General features: G+C 31.7%; 1 protein-coding gene across 2 annotated transcripts in view; it reads right to left on the bottom strand.

Annotated features, from left to right (window-relative positions):
* Nucleotides 1–18,842, bottom strand: part of LOC117166505 (RYamide receptor) — a 47,650-nt gene extending 28,808 nt beyond the window's left edge. The window contains exon 1 of one of the 2 annotated variants that reach the window (XM_033350495.2): nt 18,004–18,842. Coding sequence is in view for 1 of the 2 variants with exons in the window: in XM_076618036.1 (XP_076474151.1) it covers nt 7,853–7,922 (70 nt within the window). In the remaining variant the exon portion in view is untranslated. Of the gene's footprint in view, nt 1–7,852; nt 7,964–18,003 lie in introns of those variants that run through there. The other variant, XM_076618036.1, reaches the window with a different exon arrangement.
* Between the last annotated feature and the right edge of the window lie 8,387 nt (nt 18,843–27,229).

Here is a 27,229-nt window from a genome sequence, read left to right as displayed (position 1 = left end):
GAAATGTAAATCGGAACGAACTTTTCGGGCGAACCAATACTATTTCCGATATATGTATCAGCAATTTTCTGAATTTTTGACTTGTCCATTTCTATGCTTATGGTTAAGATTGAAAATATTCTATTCGATAGCTTAATATCAGTATCAAGCATCCTTTTTCTAACGTGTGCAAATTTTATGAATCTAAATAAAGTAGTTGTATTTTTATCATAAATTATTAATTCTCCAATGAAATGAAATCAGTAAAAATTCAATTATATTTTATATTTATTATTGCAAACTTCTTTTTATTATTAATGTTACTCATTTATTATTATCATCTATATGTACATACTTATATACGGAAATATTTGATATCTTCTCGAAAAATTTATTGCATTTTCTTATACCTAGATTAAAAATCAATTATCGTTTATCAATCGCTATAGTTACGTAACGTATGTTCCTTGTATGTAAAAAATACTTTTTGTTACTTGTATGTACACAATAAATCACTAAATATCAACATTTGACCCGAATGATTTAATTGGAAAATCCAGCAGACATTTCTGATCTCGATACGCGCAATATATCGTTTATCATCGAAACACGGGTATTAGCGTGTAAAAAGATCGAATTTTTCCTTATATCGTAAGAAATATCACAGCGTGGAAAAGACAGATCTGTGAACAAATCTTGAATCGACCTCCTTCGAATCCATCACTGTCTAAGCTTAAAACTTGCCTATAACGACAAGCAGATAAGACGAAAGCAACATTTCACTAAATCTTCTTTTTGTAGCAATGCCAAATTTTTCCCTCTGACTTTTTTCACGTGATCTTCAAAACGATCATAGATTTTTCTTCATTGTATTCTCATCGTGGAAAAATATTCGTTTAAACTTCTCCAGTTAGTCAATTTACCTTCTGCTTGATATAATTTCATGCAGTCGATTTTGATTTCGTCGGGACGAGGCAGGTTCGATTAGCATTCATGGAAACTTATTTAGCAAATATTTGTACAACCGATGAGTTGGAAAGTATCATCATTCGTACTGTACCGGCGAACAAATTCCATCGAGAATCGACTAATGGGACCATCCTTTATCGCTTTAACTGCATTTGCGCTGAATTTGTATCATACAATTGCGTCAGTTTAAATTATATGAATTTCTTTTTACTTCCCATTTATATGGTATTTTTGGAGCGATATTTCTACTGTAATAGATATGTAATAGATTCTACTTAGTCTTTTTATGAAGTCTGAAAAGTTGATTTTTTTTTAATTTTTTTTTTATTTATTTAATTATATAGAGCATAAGATTAGTTTAAATATAATATAAAGAGTATTCTATAGTATAATGTAATCTCTGCAGTATGAAGAATATTCTCGATAGGTTTCATCAGAAAATTCCGAAAACTAATGAAGTTATAATTAAAATTGCAAGTGTACATGCAAAGTTTCTTGATAAAGTGAATGAAATCTTTGAAATGAAAGCTAAATCTGCAAACTTTAAACGCATTCCTCTCGAAACTTTCTTTTCCATTTTCAGGATTTTCGATAATCTGCAAGTTTTTAATATTGTTTTACGAAATTCAGTAAAAAGATTTCTCTTTCTTTTCGCGAGAAGAAAATTTCGAAATGGTAAGTTTTTAAGAGAATTATTTTTATACCAGCCATAAATTTTCAATAATAATAAGCCAGAATTTAAATATAGATAACGCTTCGTTTCCAAATGCAGTGGATAAATTAAATATATCGAATCTTTTTATTTCCACGCTAAAAATGAATAGAAATTTAAACGTCTCTATATTCAGTATTCTTTTCATTCTGTCAGAAAGAAGGGCAAACGAGAGTCTGAAACAATACTTATTTCGTCAAAAATAAACCATGCGAGAACATCATATAAGATATTTTATCGTAGATACATACATAGTTCAACGGTAAAATACACTTTGATAAATCAATGGAAAGAGTTCCAGTGATACACATCTACAGTATGTCGAACGCGAAAGTACATTTCGATGGAGCAGTCATATCGATTTCCTGATAGACGTTTGAACATGCTTTTAGAATCATCTGTTTGCGTTTAGACATTTCAATAATAGTTCTGCGTCAAAGATTTTCAGCCGAATAACGTGAATGACAAGCTAAAGGTTCATTCAGCGATATTCGCCGTAATAATTGGCATAATTGTAAATGTCCAATAATAGGAACATCTTTCTATCATTTTATCATTATTATCCAAAATATTTGGTAACAACATGGCAACAATGGATACTTTTCCCTCGTTGTCTTATAATATAAACGATTTCTTATTAATTTATTGTGTTCGTATTAATTTAATTAGTTTATTGTGTGCAGTATTAATTTATGAATAAATACTACTTCCTTAATTAATTTAAGAATTTTGTTATTTAATCCTATGTAAATCCTGCGAAACTTTGAAAGCAACGAAATCCAGGCAGTGGTTGTCTGACATAGTTACATGTAAGCTCATTATCCTTCGATGATAGAAATTTTGTAGGAAAAAGTTGTTAAGGGGGAAAAAGAATTCGTAAGCTGTTGCTAAACTCGTGGAGAAGCGAAATTTCTACTTCGCATTACGTATAATATTCCAATAAAACGTATGCTTTCTTGGTAAAGTTTGCCTCTTATATTCCCTTGTTAATCGTACGGATGTGTAACGTAAGGTGTACAAAAGAAAAGTTTTGCACTACTCGTTATTTTTTATTTCTCATGAATACTCGTCAATTATAACTTTTGATATTACGGAAAGACAAAAAAGGATACAACTACTTAACGCATTCATAATTTTCTAGAATATAAAGATAAATATAATCAACTAAAGCGATATATCTTTCATTTTATATAGGAAATATCAAGTGAATGTAATTTCCTAAGGTGAAAGAAAGATCGTATTTGTACGAAGAAAGAGAAGTTTCCGCCGTCAAGAAATATCCTCGCAAACTTTATTAATCCCTCTTCGAAAATGATAGAACGTTTCAATGGGATTTATTATAGGCCGATATGGATACCGCAAATTCGAACTTGCTCGCTATCGGATCAAAATTACAATTTCATCGTCCACCGGAAATAATGTTAAGTGAGAGTTTAATTCCAATTTCGACTGATCTAACTCAACGTATTCGTAGTTACGGGAATACTTTTGTAACTTTTCCACTACGGATATAGAACGATCTCTTTTTCCCTGGTATTTGAAACGCAAATTCTCGAGGATTACATGTTCGCAATTTGAAAACCGATCTCGTTCAAAGAAACTACCTCGCCAATTTCCTACTGCGTTATAAAAGTGTACACTTAACTCAACTATAAGGTTGATTGTTTCACTTAGATGTTATCAAGTTTCACTTTTCCATGACATGTATGAAAATGCGAGGGGAATCTTTTCACGTTTAAGTATAATTTCTTTACAATTTAATTACGCTTTTGGAAAATTTACAAACGATTATTATCAGCTCATTTTTATCAGTTACTAATTTTTTATATTAAATAATTATTGCGTAATTATTTTACCAGACAACGTCTGAGAATTATATAAGAATAATTCCAATGACTTTTATTAATATAAAAGGCAAGAAATAGTATTAATTTTTATAAGTATGTGAATAATTATACTATTTTAGATAAGAGAAACTAATCTCCACTGTGTCTATAACGTTGTTCCAATTTTAGACAAAGTCGTTCTAGTTACCACAAGTGATTCAAATTCTTTCTCAGATTGTGCTCAAGTAGATTTATTCTATTGTTTCAAAGGAATTATCTGTCGTCTGACATGACATTCCATTAAATGGAACTAAAAATGAGATGAAGTGGGACAAAAGTTCTTTCTACCTGCAACGTCTTCTAGTCAAATGACGTTTTAAAATTAATGCAGAGAAACCGTACGATTAAAGTACTTTCTTACTGAAATTATATTTTTGCGTTTCTATTAGATACATTCTTGTTCGTCCTTTGCTCTTTTTCTTGTTCCTTTTTAAATATTGTAAACTTTTCAATATTTCGATATCTGCTCAATTACGTAATTACTTTAACAAGCACATTATCATAACTATTCATTTTTGGAACAAGTGGGTTTGTATAATTTTTTTACTGAACCATATCATTTCGTTTCTTTCTTAAAAATTATTATTACCTTTAAACTTATTTCAATGGATATAAGAATTAGGTTACACGTTCGTAAATCAAATATCAATTATTCTTCGTAAAATTGATCGTGTCAGTAAAGAATTTTTAACATTTTTATACACAATGCTTTTCCCTTTTGTTCATGTATATCGATCCGGGGTAGCGTGTTATTGAATTCCAGAGGAAACGATCGGTTAAGATGACTCGAGGTGCGCGAATTACATTCGTTGCGGTGGAACTTTCCACATAAATTCAATTTTCATTCGGAACTAGCGCCTATTAGTCCGGTCGAGAAAATGGTACGTACACCGGTGTGGTCGTATTAAATCGTTGAGTGGATTTACATCTACTTATTGTATTTTACCAGTTCACCGTTCTTGAATTTCTGAAATTCCAATGAAATGTAATTTTCCGACCTGTTTACCGCGAGAAACATGAAATTAGTGAGAAAAGAGAGACATCAAATTGTTAGAAAATTTTCAGTTTCTAATTATCTAAAAATTTTCTTTTCTATCTAAAAATTATTCTTCTAGGAACGAATTGTAAATTTTTGACAGGAAAGTATTATTTTATTAATTATTAATAATGAAAGTAGATTCTGTTCAGATGTTTTCGAGAAACAAAGGCATAATAAATTAGATTTTAGGTCCAGCTGTACCGAAAATAAATATATTTATCGTTTAGCTGTTATTATCGACTTAATTCTAATTAGAAGTAACGTTGCTGCCGTAATTATTTTATTCCGGAATTTATGCGTTTCGATAAAAAGGTCAGAGAGTAGAGAAACAAAACGGTAATCGGAATGTCGCAAAAAATTTCTATGTAAAACAAAGATCTTTCTGGTAAGAGATTAAAATGTCTATAATAAATATAGATGATAAAATATTACGATGTCACAAAAATAACGACAAAGGGTGTTTCTGTTATATTGGCAATTAATAAAATGTAAAGGATAGCGATACAATAGTAGAGAATGTATTAATCATTTTTTAAGGTACACGTATCATCAAATGGAATAAAAGAGATAATACTTTGAAATACATATCGTGTTTTCTATTCATGTAAAGCATTGTACAATGAAGTAGCTAAAGAAAAGCTGAATTCAAATAACGGTACACGTATAACTGGGCGACAGTGACAGCTCTGCTAACCACCCTCGACGCTTTAATCCCACGTGCTACGAAATTCGGATATTTTTGTGCCGTTTCTATAGAACGATACTGAAATCCATGGTAGTTTAAACAGCCGACAGATCTACATAGTTAATGAGACGCAGGCAGGGGCTGTTCTTCCTAACACTTTTGTCCTTTTCATTCCCCACATGTCGGACGAAATATCGCCTCACATAATTCCCACAGTTTTCCTGTATTTCCAGCCAGAAAGAAGGGATTCGTCATTTTCGACACGTGTAAAGTTTTCTTTCCATGCTGGCTCTTTCTATTGATTTCTAGTACATTAGTAAGTTTGGTAACATTAGTAACATTAGTAACATTGGTTCGTTTAGTTATTTTGATAAACATTACTATTATTGGTGAATTAGGATAGATGGTTTTATTTAAGAAATTGCGAAGAAGTATATAAAGGAAAAACAAATAGATTTACACAAAAATGTTTCATGGCCTTTCTTTATACATTGTGCTTTTGTATTCGACGTTAGCTAATGATTGAATAGATATTATAATCCTGAGATTATTAAAAGTTTACAGTATGTTATTAAATTTTTTGTGTTTATTCATTAAAGACAAGTCGAAAAGATATTAAAACTCTATTTAACCAAACTACCACTAACTAATGATATTTTATTTTTGTATATCTGAAATCATATTTTATATTACAATTTATGTAGTATAACATTATAGCATTATGTATTAAATTAATAAAATAAATTAAAAACTGGGAAATTGATAGGAACTTATTTCTAAATATTTACTTGTTTTCTTGTAACTTCAATGATAAAACATTCATTTGAAATACTGAACTTTAATCTGTAAACCGTACACGAGTGCTCAACAAGCTGCATTCTACTTGAACAACGTTAGCACGAATGAACAGGCATTATAAATTTATCAAGAAAATGTAAGCTTTAACTTAACCTCTCTTCCTTTTTATTTTATGGAACGCCAGCAACAAACTGTTACAATATATTTAATCTTCAAATTCTTGGCCGAAGCTCTGGCACGAGAACGAAGACGATTTATCTTCGCGTTAAACGTGAATTTTTCAGCATATTGTACTCGACATTATTTTAGACTCGATTTTTTTTTTTTTTAGTAACGATCGCTAAAATATCCTTCCAGAAAACAAAAGCTTCGCGGACGAGTCCATGACTCGCTGACACGATCTTGAAAAATTTCCGCATTCTCCACGTTGAAGCGTATTTCTTGCTCGTCGTGTTTATACATTCTCTTCGAAACTCGGGCGAACTGGTAACTTTCCGATACTTTTGGCAGCTATGGACCAACATTCGCGAGAAGTCGACCAGATACTTTGTTTCTATATCTTTGGCTCGGAACAAGAATGCTTTGTGCATTAAGCGCCGTGCTTTTACCATTCAACGAGACGTAGTTCAAAGGATTCCTGAACTAGAGAAATCAGCAACTATGCATGTATCGGTTTCATTAGTATATTGGTCAGAATGGAATGTTTATTAGCTTGCACATTATCACAAGTTTTACAAGCAGCTGGAATATATTACGATAAGTGGTAGAATTAACTATGAAGCGAAACAAACGGAATAATGCTAGACATTATAGCAAATTATATATCAGTGACTAGAAAATTGCAAATTTAACTTATTATTATACTTATTATTATTTTCGGTTTGTTTTAAATATTCAAGGAACTTAAAAATTACAATGAATGCTAAATTTATGTATCGTTTTATTTCCAAGAATAAAATAACAGTTTGACTGGAAATATCTATAATGCGATTCGAAAAAATAGTTTTGCATAAATTGTTTCTCTTATCGTAAATTCAGCAATCGTATGATAACTCCGTCGATTTTGTAACTGCGATTCGAGTAATTTCACATTTTTGATTTACGTTTTCGTCTTTTTTCCCAAGAGCGTATAATCGTACCAGTTACAGGTAAAGATCCATCGATCGTTAATGTGTCGTACTCATGTCGGCTGCCTCACCACGATGATAATTCGCACGATCCTTCAGAAGAATCGAAGAGGTGACGAGAAGGATGCGGTTAGCTATATCGTTCCGAGGAATTCGATGCGAGCCTGACGCGAACACGCTGGAAACGATCTCGATAGGAGCACTAGTTCAAGAATCCGCCAGGGGAAATACGGTGCATAGACGGGAAGTTACAATCGATGTGGTACGGAAGTCGAAACGCCTTCCGTCTGCTTGCTGTGTACGCGCCTTGAACCGAGGAGTCACAAGCACAAACCGTGGCACTGTCAAGACCAGATCTTCACATGCGCCGTGCGAATATCTATGGCGCACAGTGAACGGTATAGTATAATAGTTCAAGTTAAAATTAAAGCGGAGAACTGTTCAAAATCTTAGACAAGACACGATGCGATATTAGTGAACGATATTCTTGTAGCTTCTTTGCTCGAGGTAGCTACCATATCAGTTTTTGTATAATTTCGGTCTATTGTAGCGTAAAATTTCGTTATATAACAGTTTCGCCTAACGTTAGAAGTTTAAAATTAAGTTGCGGTTATTTTAGTAGAACACCGTTGATCGTAAATTGCGTTTGGATTTTACCGAGTGGTTCCGGCATCTGGGATACTGTTCCGCACAAGCGACGTGATACCACTGGCTTCTCCGTAATCATTTTGTGAGAGGAACTCAGACAGCCGTTCGTTCCATCCTCTGGTCACGTACTGAAGGGTGTGAATTGCCTCTTACTGTCTTCTCTATCCTTAATATATGTGTGAAGTAGAATGTTACAGAATCGTCCAGCATCTGATGTCTCGTCCCATATATATAGCAGGTTATTATCGGTTGGTCTGTAACGATTTTACGACACGAATACGTAGTCGACCGTTCATACTTTCTGGCCACGTCCTGGAGCATATAAATTTTATCGGAAAAAGTATCAGCATTTGTTGCTTGATTTTCAGAAAAACGGTACGAGCTCGTAACTTAACGTTTGCGATGAAACCGAACACTGTTGAGATCTAACATTCGATACAGGGGCAAGTTCTCGGTCTAAACCCTCGCCATAAACTCTTAGGTGTTGCGATGGATCAAGACGTTGTGTGTGTTTTCGTTCGGATTGATTTCGGCGGGGTCGAACGTCGAATCACCGTATTATTTTATTTATCAGGTGCTATTCCTAGCTCGTGCCTATACTTATTGCAACTTCCACCTTAAATACGAGTAGGAAGATGTAGGGTTATCGTAGATCACTATAAAGCGTGGGTATGACACAAGATCGCTATAGTTGTAGGATAGCGTAATTATTGTATCGTCAGGACAAGCGTAAGAATTAATATTTTGTTTCGGAACGATTGTAAAACGTGCGTGATTATTTGTACCATCACGAAACTAGAACACATTGAAAATACATTGTCATATAAATGTGCTCCATATAAATTTCACATTGTCATATAAAGTTGCTTCAACTGTCTTCGTCTGCCGATTAGAGGCTTCCCTCTATTCAGTGCTTGGAAGTTTCCAAAGTCTCGTCTTGGTCAGTCTACTTTAGTGAGTGATTTTCACTTGTACTTCTCGCACTTACCGCCTCTACCAAAATCTAAGGTAAATCCGACTCCGAACTACAACTTCTGAATTCCGAAGTAGAATAAAGAAAAAATAATGGTTACTAGCGTACATATATTATCTGTCTAAGCGTATGTAGTAGTTAGAAATGGCAAGATATTTTTCAACAAGAGCTTTGCTTCAACTCGTATTGAAATTCGCAGTTAGAGATGGAAAGGTTATTTTTAACAATGTTAACAATTTCACTTTATTCAGTTAAAATTTGCAATCAGAGGAAAGTAGACAAGTTTTGACAAAATTTTCATTTCACTTAGTCACACGATTTTATTCTAACATAATCTTTATTCGTTTGCAGAAATTTATACATAGAGACGACAAAGTATTTTTAATAAGAATTTTGGTTAATTTACTTGCAACGAAATTTATAATTAGAAATGGCAAGGGAAGTTTCGAAATAATTTTACTTCGTTTACTGAACTGAAATTTTGCGACTGGATGATATGTAACTATCAGCAATAGCTTTGTCCGACGTTTCAAAGCCGACGTGTTATGATATGTGATAGTGTGACATTTTCGATGAGTAATTTCACAACAACAGTTAATGACAGATAGACTGCAGAATTTCCAGAATTTTGTTACGAAATTAAACAAACCTTTAATTTTCTTCTGTTGTAAAAAGGTATAAAATAATGTAATATTTTTCAAATAATTCTTAATACAAGTGAATTAAAAGACTAAAATCTCCCAGAACAGAGAACACTTGTCTAACTAGTTTATTAACGAATGGCTAGATCTACTTAAACATACTGCAACGTAGACCAGAATTTACAGAAGCTATTTACCTACATAACTTTGTACGAATTTAATCTACGATGAAAGTTGCAAGTATCCTTAACGATGGGAATTATTAATAATGAAAAGCAAGATGTAATCCTCTTTTGGTATACATACAAGGAAAGTTCTATGGATGTAATATGTTTTAGCGTCATTACGTCATACATTACGTAGATACATTTTAAAAACTGATAACATGATACATTACATGCCACATACATATACTTACACATAATATTTTGTATATTATTTGCATCAAATAATAAATGCAAAATATTTCAGTAATTACCATTTTTTTTTTATAAAAGTGTACAATCGCCTGTGTATTTCACATTTAATTCATAAAATACAATTTTTCATTCTATTTCATTTAAAAATCATTAGATTATAAAATGTACTGAGTTTCTAGCGAGATCGATTACTCGTCTGTACAGTATCTGAGATAGAATTTTTAGGTTTTAAACGTCTCACAATATATCGACGAGCTGAAACGGGAGATTAATGCACTTTTCAAACGCTGGACATAATGTTTTACACTTTATAACACTGATAACTAAATTTTATCGTGGATGAAAAATAACTGTATGCTGATTTTGCATCACGAAGTGTCATTTGTCACATCACCTTTGCGTCACACCTAAGTTCTACATTCTTTCCCTAGTTTTTCTAAATTTTCACCGATCATTATACTTTGCATAAAAAACAGTATCTTTAACAATGATCGACAGAAAGTAAAGAAGTAGTCTTTAATAGATACACTTCGTGCAGCCACGCTACTTCCATATAGACACTTTCAAATCTAAGAAAGAACGCAGCTTCTTTCATACTAGCGGCGGCACCTCAGAGCTTTTCATTCTATTACGGCAAGTCTCTTCATCCTACGTTCGTTCATTTACATTCCATGTTCATATAATAAAAAATTTCAATACAAGCTACGATGCCGTTCTTTGCCTCACTTTCCGTTAGGATTTTACTCAGAATCATTGCGTGAGACGAAATTATCCTCGTCATACTTATAGTAGGTGGAAACGATATAGCATGATCATAAATTAAAGCATTAAGAAAAGACATGCATTGATGTAACTTTATCCAACACTTGACATGATTCGTAGAGACAATTTACAAATTAATATTCTGTTTATAACCGTCAATTAAATTTATATAATATTAAGTCTCTTTTTGTTTAATAACTATTGATTTTTATGAAAAATATAGGTCAGAGAATCATAGCATATGTAATACGTAAGACAGTCTAGCATTATAATTCATGAAACAGTGTTCTGTGTTTATCGTTATAAAAATTTATTTTTTGAAGTTAAGGAAACGTATCGCGGTAAAGAATAAAGCTAGCACTTAATTAATTATGAAACTGAAGGGATGATACTTATGAGGTCTGAAGTACGTGACTAAATTCAAATTTTCCGAATTTCCCGTCTTACACCACTATGATTTTCATAGTGATAGTTCGAGTGACTTCTTGCTGCTTTTAGTTAATGGAAATTTAGTTAATGCAAATTAATGGAACCCGCCCTAAGTTCAGGGACAATGCTGAACGCAACACGTGATCGATTCCACGCGTGTTCAGGTAGTTCGTGAATTTTACACGCCGCATTATCCGTGCACCTACTGCATAAACCTCGGCAACGTGACAGGCATTAACGCGTAACCATAACACTCGAGATATCGCGTGCCGCTAAATTACACCGGGGATGGCTAACCAGGATAAACGATCGATATTTGCTAATGCTTCTCATAGTGTAACATTATTCTTGACGCAATCTGAGCTACCCTGGTGATAGTAGATATTTTCGAAGAGCGTGTAAACTGCTCGAAGATCACGGGGAACCGTCTTATCTAAATGAATATGCAACATCCTCGATCTATCACGCGTGTTCTGACTAGTAAGTATACTACTTTGGTAACATGCACGTTTCTTTGCCAATAGATGTGCGTGTGTACGTGTATGTGTGTATGAAACGTGTTTGCTGCCAATTAAGTTTCAATACCTAGGTTTTCTTGCATAATAATTTATTAATTAATAAAGTAAGTGAATTGACGAGTGGTAAATTGATATAAAAAAAGGTCTGTGGCTTACAGTTTACCATTCGTCAATTCACTTACTTTATTAATTAGTAAATTATTGTGCAAGAAAACCTAGATGTATGTATAAATAAATATATGGATGATAAATAGATGAATATGCGTGAAACTCGATTGCTGTGGATCCAAGTTTCATTACATATCTAGGTCCTTTTGCGCTGTAATTTATAATTATAATATTATTATATTATAATTTATAATATTCGTGAATCTATAAGTGGCAAGTCGTAAAATTCACTTGTAACATTTTCTTCGTTTCATTATGAAATTTTTACAGAAGAAAGGCATTTCAAACGCTGATAATAAAAACAAGTTTTATTTATGTTCTTTTCCAAGAAAACAAAAGAACACCCTGGCATCTTTAATTTCAGCAAAATATTCATCGTGTCATAGATCTGTTGCGAGCATATCTGTAATTATATCGCAAAAATATCGCACTTAATTAAGTCGTGAAATTGTGGACTTCATGATAACCGACTTCATGATAACTTTCTGTTATCAGCATCTGAATTGATATTAATAATTTGTAGTTTGTAAATTGTACTTCACTAACGATATTAATTCAGTCGTGCAAGAGGACTCTAAAATATTGTGTAATATCAAATACTCTCGAATACTTGAATACAAACTTTGTTTGAAACATGCGAGAAAAGGAGCAAAATTTCACTCATCAATACGGAGAAAAAGTAAAGAAAAATCAGTAAATTATCACTATATATACTAGCTATAGCAGCGCACGTTTGTATTTCTTTGAGGATTCTGACTCGGATTCGTGACGTGCGTAATGAGTGTGTTGAACTTTATGAGGTATGAGAGTAGCGTGGTATATAATAGGATGTAATGGAGAGACTATGATGGAGAGAATTGATCTTTTTCAGAATTTGAGGGATGGATCTTAAGGTATATAGATTACTTGTCTGACCATATATAGAATTCTATATACGACCACATATAACAGCGTGTGGTTTGAGGAGAATGGCGTGTTGATGAGGATAGAGGATGATAGAGAGCGTTAATTCCTTTTTTTCAGAGCTCGAGAGATGGAGCTTGAGAAATATAAATTGGAAGATGTGTCGCATGTGCTGGAGTTGATTTAAAGGGTTTCGAGGAAAGATATTTTCCTAATAAATCTACGATTCATTTTTTATGCTTTTTCTCGGTTTTATAGTACATTCCTCTAGTGGATTTTTATCTTTTTTGCATGTGAATTACCTTGTTAAATGTAGTATAGGAAAGTTGAGTGTGCAGAAGTTGAGTACAAGTATCCTTCAGATATGCATGTGTCGTAACTTAAATACTGAAGATATTATTTTAATTATATAATTATACCTCCTACGTTGACAGAGAAATGTTCCATATGTGTATTTTGAAACCTCGCATAGAATTCAGTGAACTGAATTCACGTAATTTCTCCGTCCTCATACCTTTAAATTCTAAACTAAAATTCTTTACACACAAGCTGTATTATTTTTATTACATACATCTAAAAAAGGATCAATTGCATGATTTAATATTCTTATGAAACCATTTTAATTATTTACAAAATTTTTAATTATTTTCTTTTCGATACTAATTCATTAATCAATGATTGTAACAATTAAAAATATTCAAAATTCCACGTTGAAAACGTATTATTTTTTAGGAACATTGTTGATTACTTGGTATATGGCGAAGATGCGCGTGTCCGTACGCCACTTATCAAAGCAAGTCCAAAATAAACACACGCGATTTAAATCAATCGATCAGAACCGGTGTACATTCGTTATATACGTATGTACAAAGCAATCACCGTAGATATTTCATGTCCTAGCACGCGATATACCGTGCAGGAATTTTAACACAGTTACAATGAAAATAACTGTTTAAGCTACATTTGTCGAAATACGCGATTTTAGTATTTTGTCCTTTCAAGTGTTTAATAAATGTATCGATTCTGATTTCTGAAATATTTCAGGATTTCAAAAAGGACAATGACTTTTTTAAGCGAATAAATATTTTATTTACTAAAGATTTTTTGATATTTTATTTAAGAACGAAAACATTAAAATTATATATATTTTGCATACCTGTATATGTAGAATTTTGAATCTTCCTTTTCCTCTTATATTAATTAAAAAAATAATTTTAATCGTACTTTTTGTTGTCAGCAAGGAGAACGTAATTTGGAACGTAATATATGAAGACGTAATTAAAAGAAATAAAATGAAATTCTTTAAAAAAAATTCGTCTATCACGACACAAGCACGGAAAAAATTTGTTTACAAAAGTAGAACATCCTTAGAAAATGTCAGCTAAAATGGAATTTTACAAAACTTTTATTCTTAATTCTCTTGCAAAATTTTCGCATAAAATTCGCGTGCTTTTTTGTCACAACACACACGTGTGCGTGTAGCTTGACTTTTCGAAATTAGTTAGCCAAAAATAAATTTTCATTATTTTTTGCAAATTTTTCCCCATTCACATTTAAAACTGAGATATTCAACCTCGCAGACATTTTTTTCTTCCATTTTAACACTCATCGTCTTCGCGTATAATTTCTAGGAAAAATTTCTCTTTAGAAATAGTCCACAAATATTCCACTAAATTTTAGCGTTCATCTCATTCATGTCTTCTACAAGAACCTACAATTTTACAGAATTCATTTCCGCCTCATAAAATAAACCCATTTAAGACACTTTTATTGCGTAATTTGTTACGATCAATAATTAATGAGCAATCTTGCGGAAAAATTATTATTTGTTTTTACATTATCAGAATCGTACATCTAATTCTTTGTTTTATCACGGCTAATCGCTTACGCATTCACGATCGAAAAAACCGGATATCTCGGCAATACGTGAACACAAAGAACCACGAAATTACTTCGGTGCTTTCTAAAGATTGACTGATTTTATAATGAAGAAAAAAGAGAAAGTGAGAGAGAGAGAGAGGGAGAGAGAGAACAGTCTATAGAAAGATTAATGTACAATTTTATTTTATTTTGAGACTTATAGCTGCGTGTCGTTTACAGCTACGAACACAGGATCTGGCTAAAAATTATTTCAGATAAGATTAAGATTTGCTAATCATATACGTGATTTATTATCTATCGTGATAGTAACGTTTCTTTCTTCTCAATAAAAGAGAATTATTAGGTTGTCTAAAAGTTCCCTTCGTTTCAATGATGATAACAGATGAACAACAATTTCTGTTTTAGATTATTTTATTGAATTAGGTATGATTCATTGCGTTCTATTTCTATTATTATGTTCGTGCATAATTCAATAAACTAATATAAAACAAAGAACATTGTGCGTCTATTATTTGCTTATAAAACGAAAGAAACTTTTCGGACAACCTAATACAAAATATTTGTCTCCATCTTTAAAATATTAAAAAGTAAATTTGTACTATAGATATATATAACTGTTAAATGCCACGTATTATCTCGAGGGCGCTTTTATAATAATAGAATAAGTCTTATCTTCGTTTCAGAAGCATTTATCTCAAGTAATCCGTAAGGTTGGATTTAATGGCAAAAGAGATTTAACTTCTGTTGAATGTTTCATTGCGGATGAAATATAAAAATGACGTGAATAGGATTAAACTGGACGTGTCGTTCGTTTTTTTGGTTGTTGTTTTATATAAATAAGGAATTTTATTCGATCATCTTCTTCCTCTTCCTCTTTTTCTTTCTGAGTATTATGACAGTTCAACATTGCGTTTGTGCAACGCTATTTGCAACTTTTTTCGCTTGGCTTATGTAACTGTTTTGTTTTATGTTACAACATTTTGTTTATCATATTAAATTATTACGAAAGGGAATTTTAAGGAATAGCTTAGTGTTCGTAACTACATTTTCCATCTAGATATTACAATCTTAGTTATGCTAAACTATTTCTTTGGAACCATACAAATTTTGTTTATGTCTATGATACGCGTAGTTGGCTGGTATCCTGACAAAACAATATTTTAAATCTTAAATTTTAATTTAACTTATCTTAAAGCTTATCTATCTATCTATCTCTAAACTTAATCTTAATTCTTTATCTTAAATCTTAATAACTCTATCTTAATTCCTATGTATATGTATGTCTTGTTTACGTTTTGTTTATCACAATGATGTATTTATGTCAGATTTAATCCATTTTCATCTTCTACAAGATTCCTTAAGCCAAATATCTTTACATAGAAATCAAATTATAATGTTACGAAATTTATCATTTTCAAACTTACTTTTATCAACCATTAGAAAGTCAATCAAATGTAAGGACGAAAATGTAAAAAATGAAATTCAAATTATAATGAAATCGATTCCATAAGTGAAAAATCAAAAGTATACAGTTCTCCTTGAAGGTTGATTTAGTTATATATTTAACTTCTATAAGCATGAACTTGAGTATCCAAGAATAAATCGTGATCTATGTTGCAACGCGATAAGAAAACATTTAAAGCGTAAAATTTCCTCTAGTATTCGTATAAAATCTATCCAGTGGTCATTCAATTCACAGGCAGAAAAAAATAATCCGGTTTTACGAATATCATAAAGAAAATGATTTCAACGATAATGCTAAGAATCCTACAGTCCCGATATCGTTAACAGATCTTCCGAGCTGAAACAACGATCTCGCGAATTGTTCGTTAAATGCACGCCAATAAAACAGTTACGAGCTTCCCTTTTGTGCCATTTTCAGTACGGAAAATTTTTAGAATACGATCACTGCGATTGTGTACGTTAAAGGACGATAAAAGAATGGAGAAAAGTATGAAAAAGGAGAATTAGCTGTCGTCACTTTTGTAGATTTCTCTCGTATAATCCTACTTTTCGTTCTTTAGGCGTACCTTCATTTTTTCCATTTAGCTACTTTCATGTTCGATTTATAAAGCGACTGGTTCTGGAATGAGTAATCGGTAATGAAGTGGACTTTTCAGATGATCCGGTCCGAGTTCGGAAAATGACGAAGCCAGATCCCTTTTGAGGATGAAGATTATATGAATTTGAAGATAAAAAAGTTAAGTGAATTAGTACGAAACATTTTTATATAAAATAATTATTTCGACTTAAATGTATCTCTGTTGGAATAGGAAGGAATATTTCGTTATTCGTGGCACGTGAAAAATATTTTTACGTCTTCTGTAATAAGCGAAACTTCTCTTGGAAAATATTTCTCGGCATTCCATTATAATTTTTATACGAATGTTGTATCATTTAATTCTTTTCAGAACAAATTTTATATTTCTTTTTCTCCAATTGAAGAGATTCCAGAAGTTTATAATTAATAATAACGGCCCTTTCGTCACGTATTTTGAATTCCGAATTTCCTGTTCCGAACTTTATAAAGTTCCAACGTAATTTACATTTACATATCCATAAATTGGATTTCTATGTAGCTTTAATATTTGAATTTCTCGTAATATTAAATATTTCGTTAAATATAAAATACCTGATTTCATTATTTGATACAATTATTTTCATAAAACTGTAATATAAAGAATACGTTGATGTATCGAAATTGAGATTTATTCCTAAGGTATTTTGCATACATGCAGATTAAAAAAAAATGTAGATATGGTTCACGAGATTGTTGAATTTTCTTGAGGGCATGAATGCGTGCTCGATGTATTTAAATGAGCACGACTGCGACAGCGTGGTTCTATCTTATGTGCGGTAATTATGACACTGTGCCTTCACTTAATTCAATTTTAATATAAAATTGCACCATGGTTCGCAGCACTTCTTCGAGTAATACAATTTAATCTTGATTACGTTCATTTAATGGAAGAACTGACAAATACGAGATAAATACCGACGATGAATTTATACGAAATGATGTTAGAAAATCCATTTTGTTATCAGAATTATCAGCACTTGATAATTTAACGCAGGATGTTTTTATTTTGTTAGAAAGAATAGAATTTTCGTAAATTTGAATATTTCTTAGTATGTTCTTCTGTACTTGCGGCTTAATTATCATTATATTGCGAATAAATTGAAGATTGTAAATAAATCAAATTAATATTAAAAAAAAGAAATATCATGTTTTTATATATACATATATAATTTGATATTTTTTTATTGAATTGAATTGAATTGAAAATAATGAAAATGTAATATCTCGTATGATTATTCTTTGAAGTTGGTGAATTTATTACCAGATGGTTTGATTCAGTGTTACTCGAGCAAAATTTTGTACACCTCTGTGCATCTCAACGCAAAGGACAGTAAAAGTTTGCAGGAGAGATGACGAGATGGGGAAAAAGTTGTCGAGTTATCCTACCTTGCTACGACGATGAACTTACACGACCCCCGTCCACAAGCATATCATTTCCTAATCGATCTGTCGCTTGTCATTTCCTCATCTTCCGGTTAAAGTTTCATAGTGTCACGTAAAAACTCTTCAAAAAACTTTCGATCGATTTCCACCATGCATCAGTTCCTCATTCTTCCATATAAGTTTTCGTTTTTATCACCATTTCTTTTTATCTTTGTACGTAAGACAACGTATAGCACTATTTTACGAAACTTTTGAAATCGTCGTTTTAAAGTCCATTTTTCGGACTAGTATCGAAGAATTTCAATAATCTTCCATTTATTAGAGCTTCTATTTTATATTATTCTCATTTACACAAACAACTTGAGCGGTCAGTTTTTATTTTATTTTATTACTCAATTTTATTACTCAACAAATATTCATTCGTCACAATTACTTGCAAATCACAGTCTAAACGTTTCGGATACATTTCCTTCGTTAACACCATCCATTTAAGCGTCATCGAGGTACGATCATCACCTCCCCTTAACTGTTTCATATTAATAAGAAATCAACGATTTGCAATTAGAATTCACCCACGCATTGTTCGAGACAATTTTCCATTTATATTTTGCGTAACGGTTGTCATCGATCCTCGATCATCGCGCCAGTCCTGTCCGTTCCATCTTACATCACTGATTAATTTCACGCCGACATCTACCAACTACATGAGAAAAGGAAAAAAGGAAGAGAAGATAGAAAAGAAAAATATATTGACAGCTTGTTGGACCACCGAAGAATAATATCCGAAATACGTGGAGAAAATTGTTTTTTCTAAGGTAAGGGTGATGCGAAATAAAGTTTCATCAAGCGCGGCCGCAGGCAGACTGCGAACTTTGCACAAAGGACCAGACGGCGGCTAGAAAACGCGCACCCTTACTGCGCACCCCTATCGTAAACACGATATTCCATATACATTTTCTCGCGATAATATTTATTCGACCTATTGTAACATGTTGAGAATAGTTAATTTTCAAATGCATGTAATTTGGATTTCTCTATAAAATTGTATAGATTGGTACGGATCGGTTAAAATTTCACTGCTATCTTATATATTTTATTCAGTTCTCTGGTTTTCGTACAAATCAAATATTACATTTTGCAACGCTTTTCGTTAGTTAATTATTTTTTCTTTTTAAGATCGCTTATTGTTTAACTATTTTAGTTATTATTAAACGGCGGATTTTTATGTATTGATGGAAAACTCGAAGGTACAAAACTGCACACAATGCGTACAATATGCAAAAATATATAAATATTCAAAGCAGAATACACTTGGTAATTCTTTTCACACGGTACCTTTCTACGCAATTCATTTTTATATGGTCATTTTGTTACACGGTTTATTCGCGTTTTAAACGCGCGTTATTAATTGCTACACGGTTTATTTAACATGTTTTAGTTACGATTATGCGTTTTTTCAAAAACACGTTTTACCATTTTACTGTAAATGGTACCGATCTCGGACGCTCTACACGATTTCAAGGGGAACTTGTATGATTTGTTACAAAGTATTAAAAGAAATGACAAAAGATACGTCATTTCAACTGATACAAAACGATCAGACGAAGGGTGTTTCGTACGACGAGAACAATTTTTTTCCAGTAATAAGAAAACGTATTCGTTGTAATATAATAAAGTTTGACGATGAATAAACTGTCGACTTAAAAAACAAATATTCTTCTGGTTTTCTTTAACTATTTACTCAACAAAATATTGTTATCAAACACAGTTCTATATTTTAAATTGCTTTTCATAGAAAATATTTATATAATATTGGTAGATTAGTAGTATTTGATAGATGACAAATTTGTATTTAGGATCTATATCTCTAGTTATGTTCATATAAATATAAAAATATATAAAAATCCGCAATATACTTATTATATTATGCCATAACTGGTAGCTGTTTATGAATTATCCCGGATTTCTTCTAAGAAAATGATTTTACGTGAAAAAATAAGTACAAGTAATAAATAGTAAGTAGAATAGATAAGCGTTAAACGATGTCAGTCTTGCGTGACGTCCTATGACATTTTCGTGGTCAGACAACCGGCTGAACATACTGTATATCGTGTGCCAACGTCAAGCCATTATTATGAGCGAGATATTGATGAATATTGAGCGAAACACTGAATAGCTTATGAACACGACTCTGGCTACAGATTTGATCACGCGAGATTCCACTTTCGAAAAGACTCGGGCAGAAGATCAGTGCGATCGTTATTCTTAGGATGACCGTTCTAGAGATGTTACGGTCAGGGTTAACATCCAAATGGAATAAACTAGACACTGGATTTCTGCTTGTTTCCTACATGCGATTTCTCATTTGTTCGATCCGGAAAGGAAAAAGGAACCCTGAATGGTTCGAATAAGACAATTAGTCTTGTCGAGGAATTTCAGGGGAGCCGTTCCATTTGTTAGCGAACAAAAAGAATACAAAGAAATGTTATCAGTGTACAGAAAATTAAATCTGATCATTTTTTCGATTGTCATTATTTTACCCTTTTGATAATTTGACAAATTTCTCGATAAGGTTTTCGGATCTTTCGGTGACTATAAGTTGATAGATCGAAATTTCAAATATGATTTTAAATTAGTTGATGTTATTTCTCATGTTTGACTTTAAAAAGTTTGAAAATCAACTGTTAAAAATCATAATTAACCTAACGATGATAAATTCGTATTTATAAGTAAGAAACGAAAAGAGTAAAATTAATATAAAGATTTGTTCTTTAATAAAAGTGAAATTAATGGAGTAACTCTTAGTTATTATCGAATGACATCATTTACGAATATCTACGAAGCATTACTTATTCATAATACATATCTACATCGACATAAAAAGGCATGTCATATAAGAAAATGATCTTCATTCCACCCCATACTGATAATCAAACATCTCACGTAGAATATTATACTCCTCGGCTAAAAAATTTTATCACGTTCGCTGTAATATTTTTCAGGTTCATCATCGAGCTGCTTTTATGTTGGAATTTGAATAATTTTTTAAGACGTCCCAAACACCTATCGACGAAAATGTATTAAAACTCACAGTGCCTTACGTCACAATGTAAAGAATTCTATAAACATGCAGAAGCTGATGCAGAAGCTTTGTATACTTCGTTGGCAAAAGCTCCTTTGTTCAAACACAAAACGGTTTGATTGACAAAGTTGTTTGTTATAAGAAAGAACCAGTTTAATTTGGTTCAAATGATAGAGATAGCGTTCTGATGAGCCACGTGAACGAATCTACGAGCTTCTGTACGATCTATTAGGAACGTCGAATAATGCTAATGGTTTACACGGCATGCATGAGGACTATCATTTGCCACGTGTACAGACCTGGACGTTATATTTAGAGGTTCACTTCGAAGGTGATAGATGCTTGGTGGTGTTACTGATAAAGTTTTTATATTTTCTCGATGTTTTCACCCTTTCAAGAATATTATTCATGTTTAATACCCGAATGCTTATTCACCCAGTGTATTGGAATATTGCGTTTGGTGCCGTCTAATCTTGCCGAAGGTCCACCCATTAGCACGAGAAAGAATGATTGGAACTGATTTATATGGATACTGTTTTATAGTATTTGTTAGATTAAAAGAGAGAAAGAAAGAGAGAGAGAGAGAGACTGTCCTGAACTTGACTTAACAATCACAATATATCTGGTATAAGATATATATGTCAAAATATAGCACTTGTATCTTGATTGATCTGACTAATTGTTAAACTGTACCTGATTTGTTGTTAATGCTAAACTCTAAGCGTTGATGAGTGACTGACTTGACTGACAATGAGTTAAGCTAAATTATAATTAAACTGTGAATGGAAGTGAAGAAGTTGGTCGCTGGTGGACGAAGATTTGGTAAGAAGATAGAAAATTCCGTCAGACAAGCAATTAGCAATTCGAAGTACTAAGAATTGTTTTGCGCGATATCGAGAATGGAGGAATACTTTGTTTTGAATTTGCCACGTCACAGTTTGGTATTTCTGTATCAAATTGGTCTCATTGAATTCATTTAAGTTCTATTAATTTCGATTTCCTGTTTTACGAGATCTTTCGCAGTACCAATTAATGAACAGTTATTAAACGAGATAAAATATAGAATAATATTGAAACTGGTAGGAAAAATTTAAATCTCTAAAATCCTCCTAATACGCGAAATTCTCAAAGAATCGATGCATCAAGTATATAATTGTTAAATACACCATATGTCGCTGTTATTTAAGTTTTGTAGTTCTCTAATTATTATATTAAAATTGCTTCTTAATTAGCCATACATATTTCATGCTTCATTCACGTTGAAGCTACACTTGAAGCTCCTTTTAAAGATCAAAGGAGAGTTTTACTAAATGGCCAATTTATGTAATAACTTTGTACATGTTAAAATCTAATAATTTAATTCAAAAGTCTCGAGAGACCAGATTTCATTACTTGAATTTCTTTGAAGCTTTAAAGTATAAATTAAAATGTTACACCTTTTGTAGACAAAATGTGGACACAAAGATGTGGACGTAGATTTTGTAAAAGGCTACAATTTGCATTTAAAACATTACACAGAATACTGACTGCCCCTTCAATCTACTTTTACATTACTGGAATTTTTGCTTTAAGAACCTGCTTCGGTTTTTGCATAAATTCATTTACGTGTAAATTGTGTTCCAAGCGGGCGATTATAAGGAGCAGACACGTGATATTAATGTGGATTGACTTTGATAAATAATGTTCCTTTATCATCTTTCAGATTTCTGTCTATTTACGATTAATCGATTATTTCTAATAAAACTGTAAATTTTATGTAAAATTTTGTTGTTCAGTAGCTTTTTCAATTGCCATTGATATATTTTGAAATAAATTTTAAGAAATATTTTGAGAAAATGGTAATATCGATTATTGGAATCCTCGATAAAAGCAATATTTGATATTTTTAACTGATGACTTATTATAGTAATTGCAACTGTAAAAAGTCAAATAAAAAGAATATTTCTTAAATGATGATATAAGACAATTACATGTAATTTAAGTATGGATGTAGAAAAAAACTGCTATTTATATAACAGAATTTCAATCTGGACGAGTACTACTCTTAATATTTGACATGAACAACTCAAATACAACGATGAAAAAGAAACATTCAAAATTTATCAATAAAAGATACGTTTTGCAACAAGACAATGTTAGTTTTACGTATCACTGAAGTCCATTTTGGTTCACCTATCCTATCCATCTGTACTAATACAGTTCAATTATCGTTTACTTCAATCTTTACGAAACTTCGCAAAATTTTACGAAAGAACATTATCGCTTGATCTTTATAAAATGAAAGAAAACAAGGAATTGAGTTCATTAAAGTCTTGCGAAAGTTAAAAAATTTGAGATATTGATTATTCATTACCATAAAAAGATAGAAAACTTTCGTCTATAAATTGTCATAATAGTAGTAGTTTTGTATAACATAATAATAGTTTTATATGAAGGTATTGTCTGTTAAATTTTTCAAACGTACGAAACGGTATAAAAATTTATATAATATGAAATTTCATAATCATACGCAGGAAAATGATAATAGTATAATACAACGTCAACTCGACAAAGCAAGAGCTAAAATGGATACTAATCAGCTTCAGACATAGACGGAGCAACATTAGAAAATTGACGTTTGTCTCTTTAATGGTATCCTATTGAAAATTATTCATCCTAGAACAGAACCCAAAGATCTGGTTAGGAGTATCATAATGTTCGTGATATCAGTCAAAATTGTCAGAGGTATCAATGCTTTGATGAATAAAGCGTCGCCAAAGAGAATACCAGAATCGATGACAAAGGTGGTAAACTGGCAAGCTTTACCGTTGGTACATTGAACCTCTATATTCAAGTATTAAGATTGATTCCGGTGTGATTTGTAGCTGTATGGAGGTAATGTTACATATGTTATAAAACGATGGTTTATCCAGTAGAATATTACGTTTAGAAAACGTTTATATGTAAACTAATAATAATTTTGTAATATACTAGAAAATGATATGGAATTTAAATATGATAAATAATTTTCTACTTGTATGGAATTAGATGCTAATTAGCACATTGTTAGTAATATATTAAGATTGTATTTAATAAAAGATATTTTTTCGAGATTTTCTGTTGTTTTCTGTGCATTCTAGTAATGTTTGTGATTTAAAATAAGACTTAATAAAGTATATAATGTAATTTTTAATTTAAATTAATATATTCAGAGTATATTCCTTTAAATTAATTTAACTTAATTTCAATTATTGGCAAAGAGCGAAAGGTTAAGAAAGGCTGAGTAAAAGATGTAGCACGTTGAAATTCGAAGCTTTATCCGTGCAAAATCATTTGATCCTTCGAGAGAATGGCACGCGATGAAGACAAACGTTTGGCTTTCTCGTGGAATACATTATCTATGAAATTCTTGGCCCTGAGCGAATATTCTGAGATCTATGCCTTCCAAGATTTACCACTTCAAATCTGACGTCGTGTCGGTTTGAAGGTGATACGGCTAACACTCTTACAAGTATTCGCGTCAATGGAAGCAGAAACGAAGACGTATCCACGGCGTTAATAATTCAAAATTGTTTTCAGCCTCGACTCGCTCCTTTCACTGATGTTCTGGATTAAATTAGCCACGTTCTCTGGAGTATAACCTAGTTTCTAAGTCACGAGACTTATGATGGGTAGAATTTTAATTGATTCTCTCGAGTCACTTTTGTATGATAGAAACAATATAAAACTAAGTTACTTATTGCATATTTTCTGCTACGAGAAATATAGGAAAATAGGTGAAGTAGAGACAAAGAGTTAACAAAAGCTGCGTGAAAAGTAAGATTACGTAAACGAATTAATAAAATAAAATTTGACGAACGTGATTAATTAATGACATTAAACTTAATATTTGTCTTCAGTACATAATAATCTAATCTTCAGTATATAACAGAAAGGCATTTCCAGCTTCCTTTTCTCACAGAATATTTGTCTATTGTTTTATTTATTTCTTCTTTAACTAATTATACAGGGTGGTTGGTAACTGGTGGTACAGCGGAAAGGGGGCGATTCTACGCGAAAAAAGAAGTCTCAAAAAATACAAAATTACTGTATCAAAGGATCGATTAAATTTCTTAGAATTCGATATGACTCTATAGACTTCACTTCAATATAGGTACGAGATCGTCAAGTCACAGAGCGGGATATCGACGTCTGATATATCCTTTCAACAAAACAATCATATTCTTGGGAAGATTCCAATGTGAGTATATATTTTCTGCAAAAAATTACAAATTTGACTCTATAATGATTATTAAAGTCCATGTAACAATTTTCGTTTCTTCAAATTATGTAAATAGTTTTTGAAAATGCATTAACATAATGGTTGAAAGGGAGCTGAATAATTAAAGTCTCGTTTCACGCTAATGAGAATTACGAACTAGACGCAAGGCGTAGAGGACTTTATAGAAACTGTTTTTGAAAACTTCAAAATGATATAAGTAAGGAATTTCACGCGAACAAATCACGATAATGAAGCAAACATATTTTGTTAGGTATGTTCTAAAGACGTGTTCTGAAACCTCTCTAAATAATACTATGTCGCTTCGTATTAGTTTGAAACATTTTAATTACCGTGAATGACATGTGTCGTTAATATCGTTAAATATGAAGGCAAGTTAAAAGAGAATTTCCATTGCAAATTTTAAGAGTGAAATTATTCAGTGAGTTCAACAATGTTCAACGTGATTATAGCGAAACAATAATCTGTTCATTTCAAGTTATATTCTCCAAGTATCTCTAAATTAATAGGATATGTGTAAAATCAACAAATATAGAGGTCGAACATTGACATGACAAAAATTTCGATAGAATTTATCAATTGTTATTAATCGCTAAAAAATTCAATTTACGTAATATTGATGGAAAGCATGCCGGAAATTTGGAACACCAATCTCTTTTATCGATCTGTAAAATTAGTAACAAGGTTGAATATTTTTCAAAACAGTAGCAGATGCGGATACACTTTATTTGAAACAAAAATATTCAGATAATTTATTACTTTGATTTTTCAAGATAATTTTAGAACAGTAACTTTGTCTTATGTAATAACACGAAGGTCACGTTCTTGCAAACTAATCGTTTATACTGGCGAAGTAATAAAATAATTTAAAGAAGTATTATTTTCTCATTTAAATGCATTAATGCATAATTATTTCAGAATAATTGCGAGCCAAATAAGATACCATGTTATGTAATCGTTCTTAAGATGAGTATTTGCAAAAATTAGCATCGAGCACCCATTATATGTGCAGATAAAAGTTGTAAAAATTGATGACCTGGACAACGTATTTCAGGGGCATCGAAATCGTCGAGGATGTAGGAGGTATTCGACAGATTGATTATTTTTTATTTAAATAATATCCAAACCTGAACCACATCTAAAATGTAAGTGTTTCAAAAATTAAGACTCGTGCGTAACAAATTTACTTATATACACATATTCAACTTATTTACATACATAAATACAGTCTTTTGGAAAACTCATTCGAGCATTCCCTTATCTTTTGTTTGCTTGCTGAACCATTGTTTACCTTTAAAAATGCATCGCGAGGTTTGAATGTGGCCTCCGTTTTGAGTTGTCTCTAAATTTCCCTCAAATTTATATTATAGAAATATCACGTATTTTTTAAAGAAACTGATCCATCAATCAAACACTCGTTAATTTTATAATTATTTATCGCAAAGTTTTACCGGTAGTTTTCAATGCAAATGACGAACATATCATAATAGTACTGTGTAATGCACGCTATAAATGAATTTGAAAATAAAGTTCAGGTTTTTTAATTAAACTATTCGCCCACAAAGAAGAAAAAGTGCATTTTAGCAGAGTATTGAAATAGAAAAATTGATGAAAACTGAATTCGTATCGTTTCTGAGCTTAAAAAAATTATCCAAAAATAAAAAGTATTCGTCGAATTGAAATTTTCGTCAAATTAATACTATAATCTTCGACTTCGTCATATTGTAGTAACTAGATCTAAATTCATTAATCGATCCCCTGTATGCATCTGTGAATACTTACCTTTACTTTTTGCCCTTACTACGTAGCATCAAAATTACGTGATGAATGTATAATGTACTTAGTATCGTGGAAATATTATAGAGGCATGGGGATGTTATTATATAGAA

Source organism: Bombus vancouverensis, chromosome 4 (assembly GCF_051014615.1).
Source record: "Bombus vancouverensis nearcticus chromosome 4, iyBomVanc1_principal, whole genome shotgun sequence".
Taxonomy (NCBI): Eukaryota; Metazoa; Arthropoda; class Insecta; order Hymenoptera; family Apidae; genus Bombus; species Bombus vancouverensis.
This window is presented reverse-complemented; position numbering and strand designations above follow the sequence as displayed.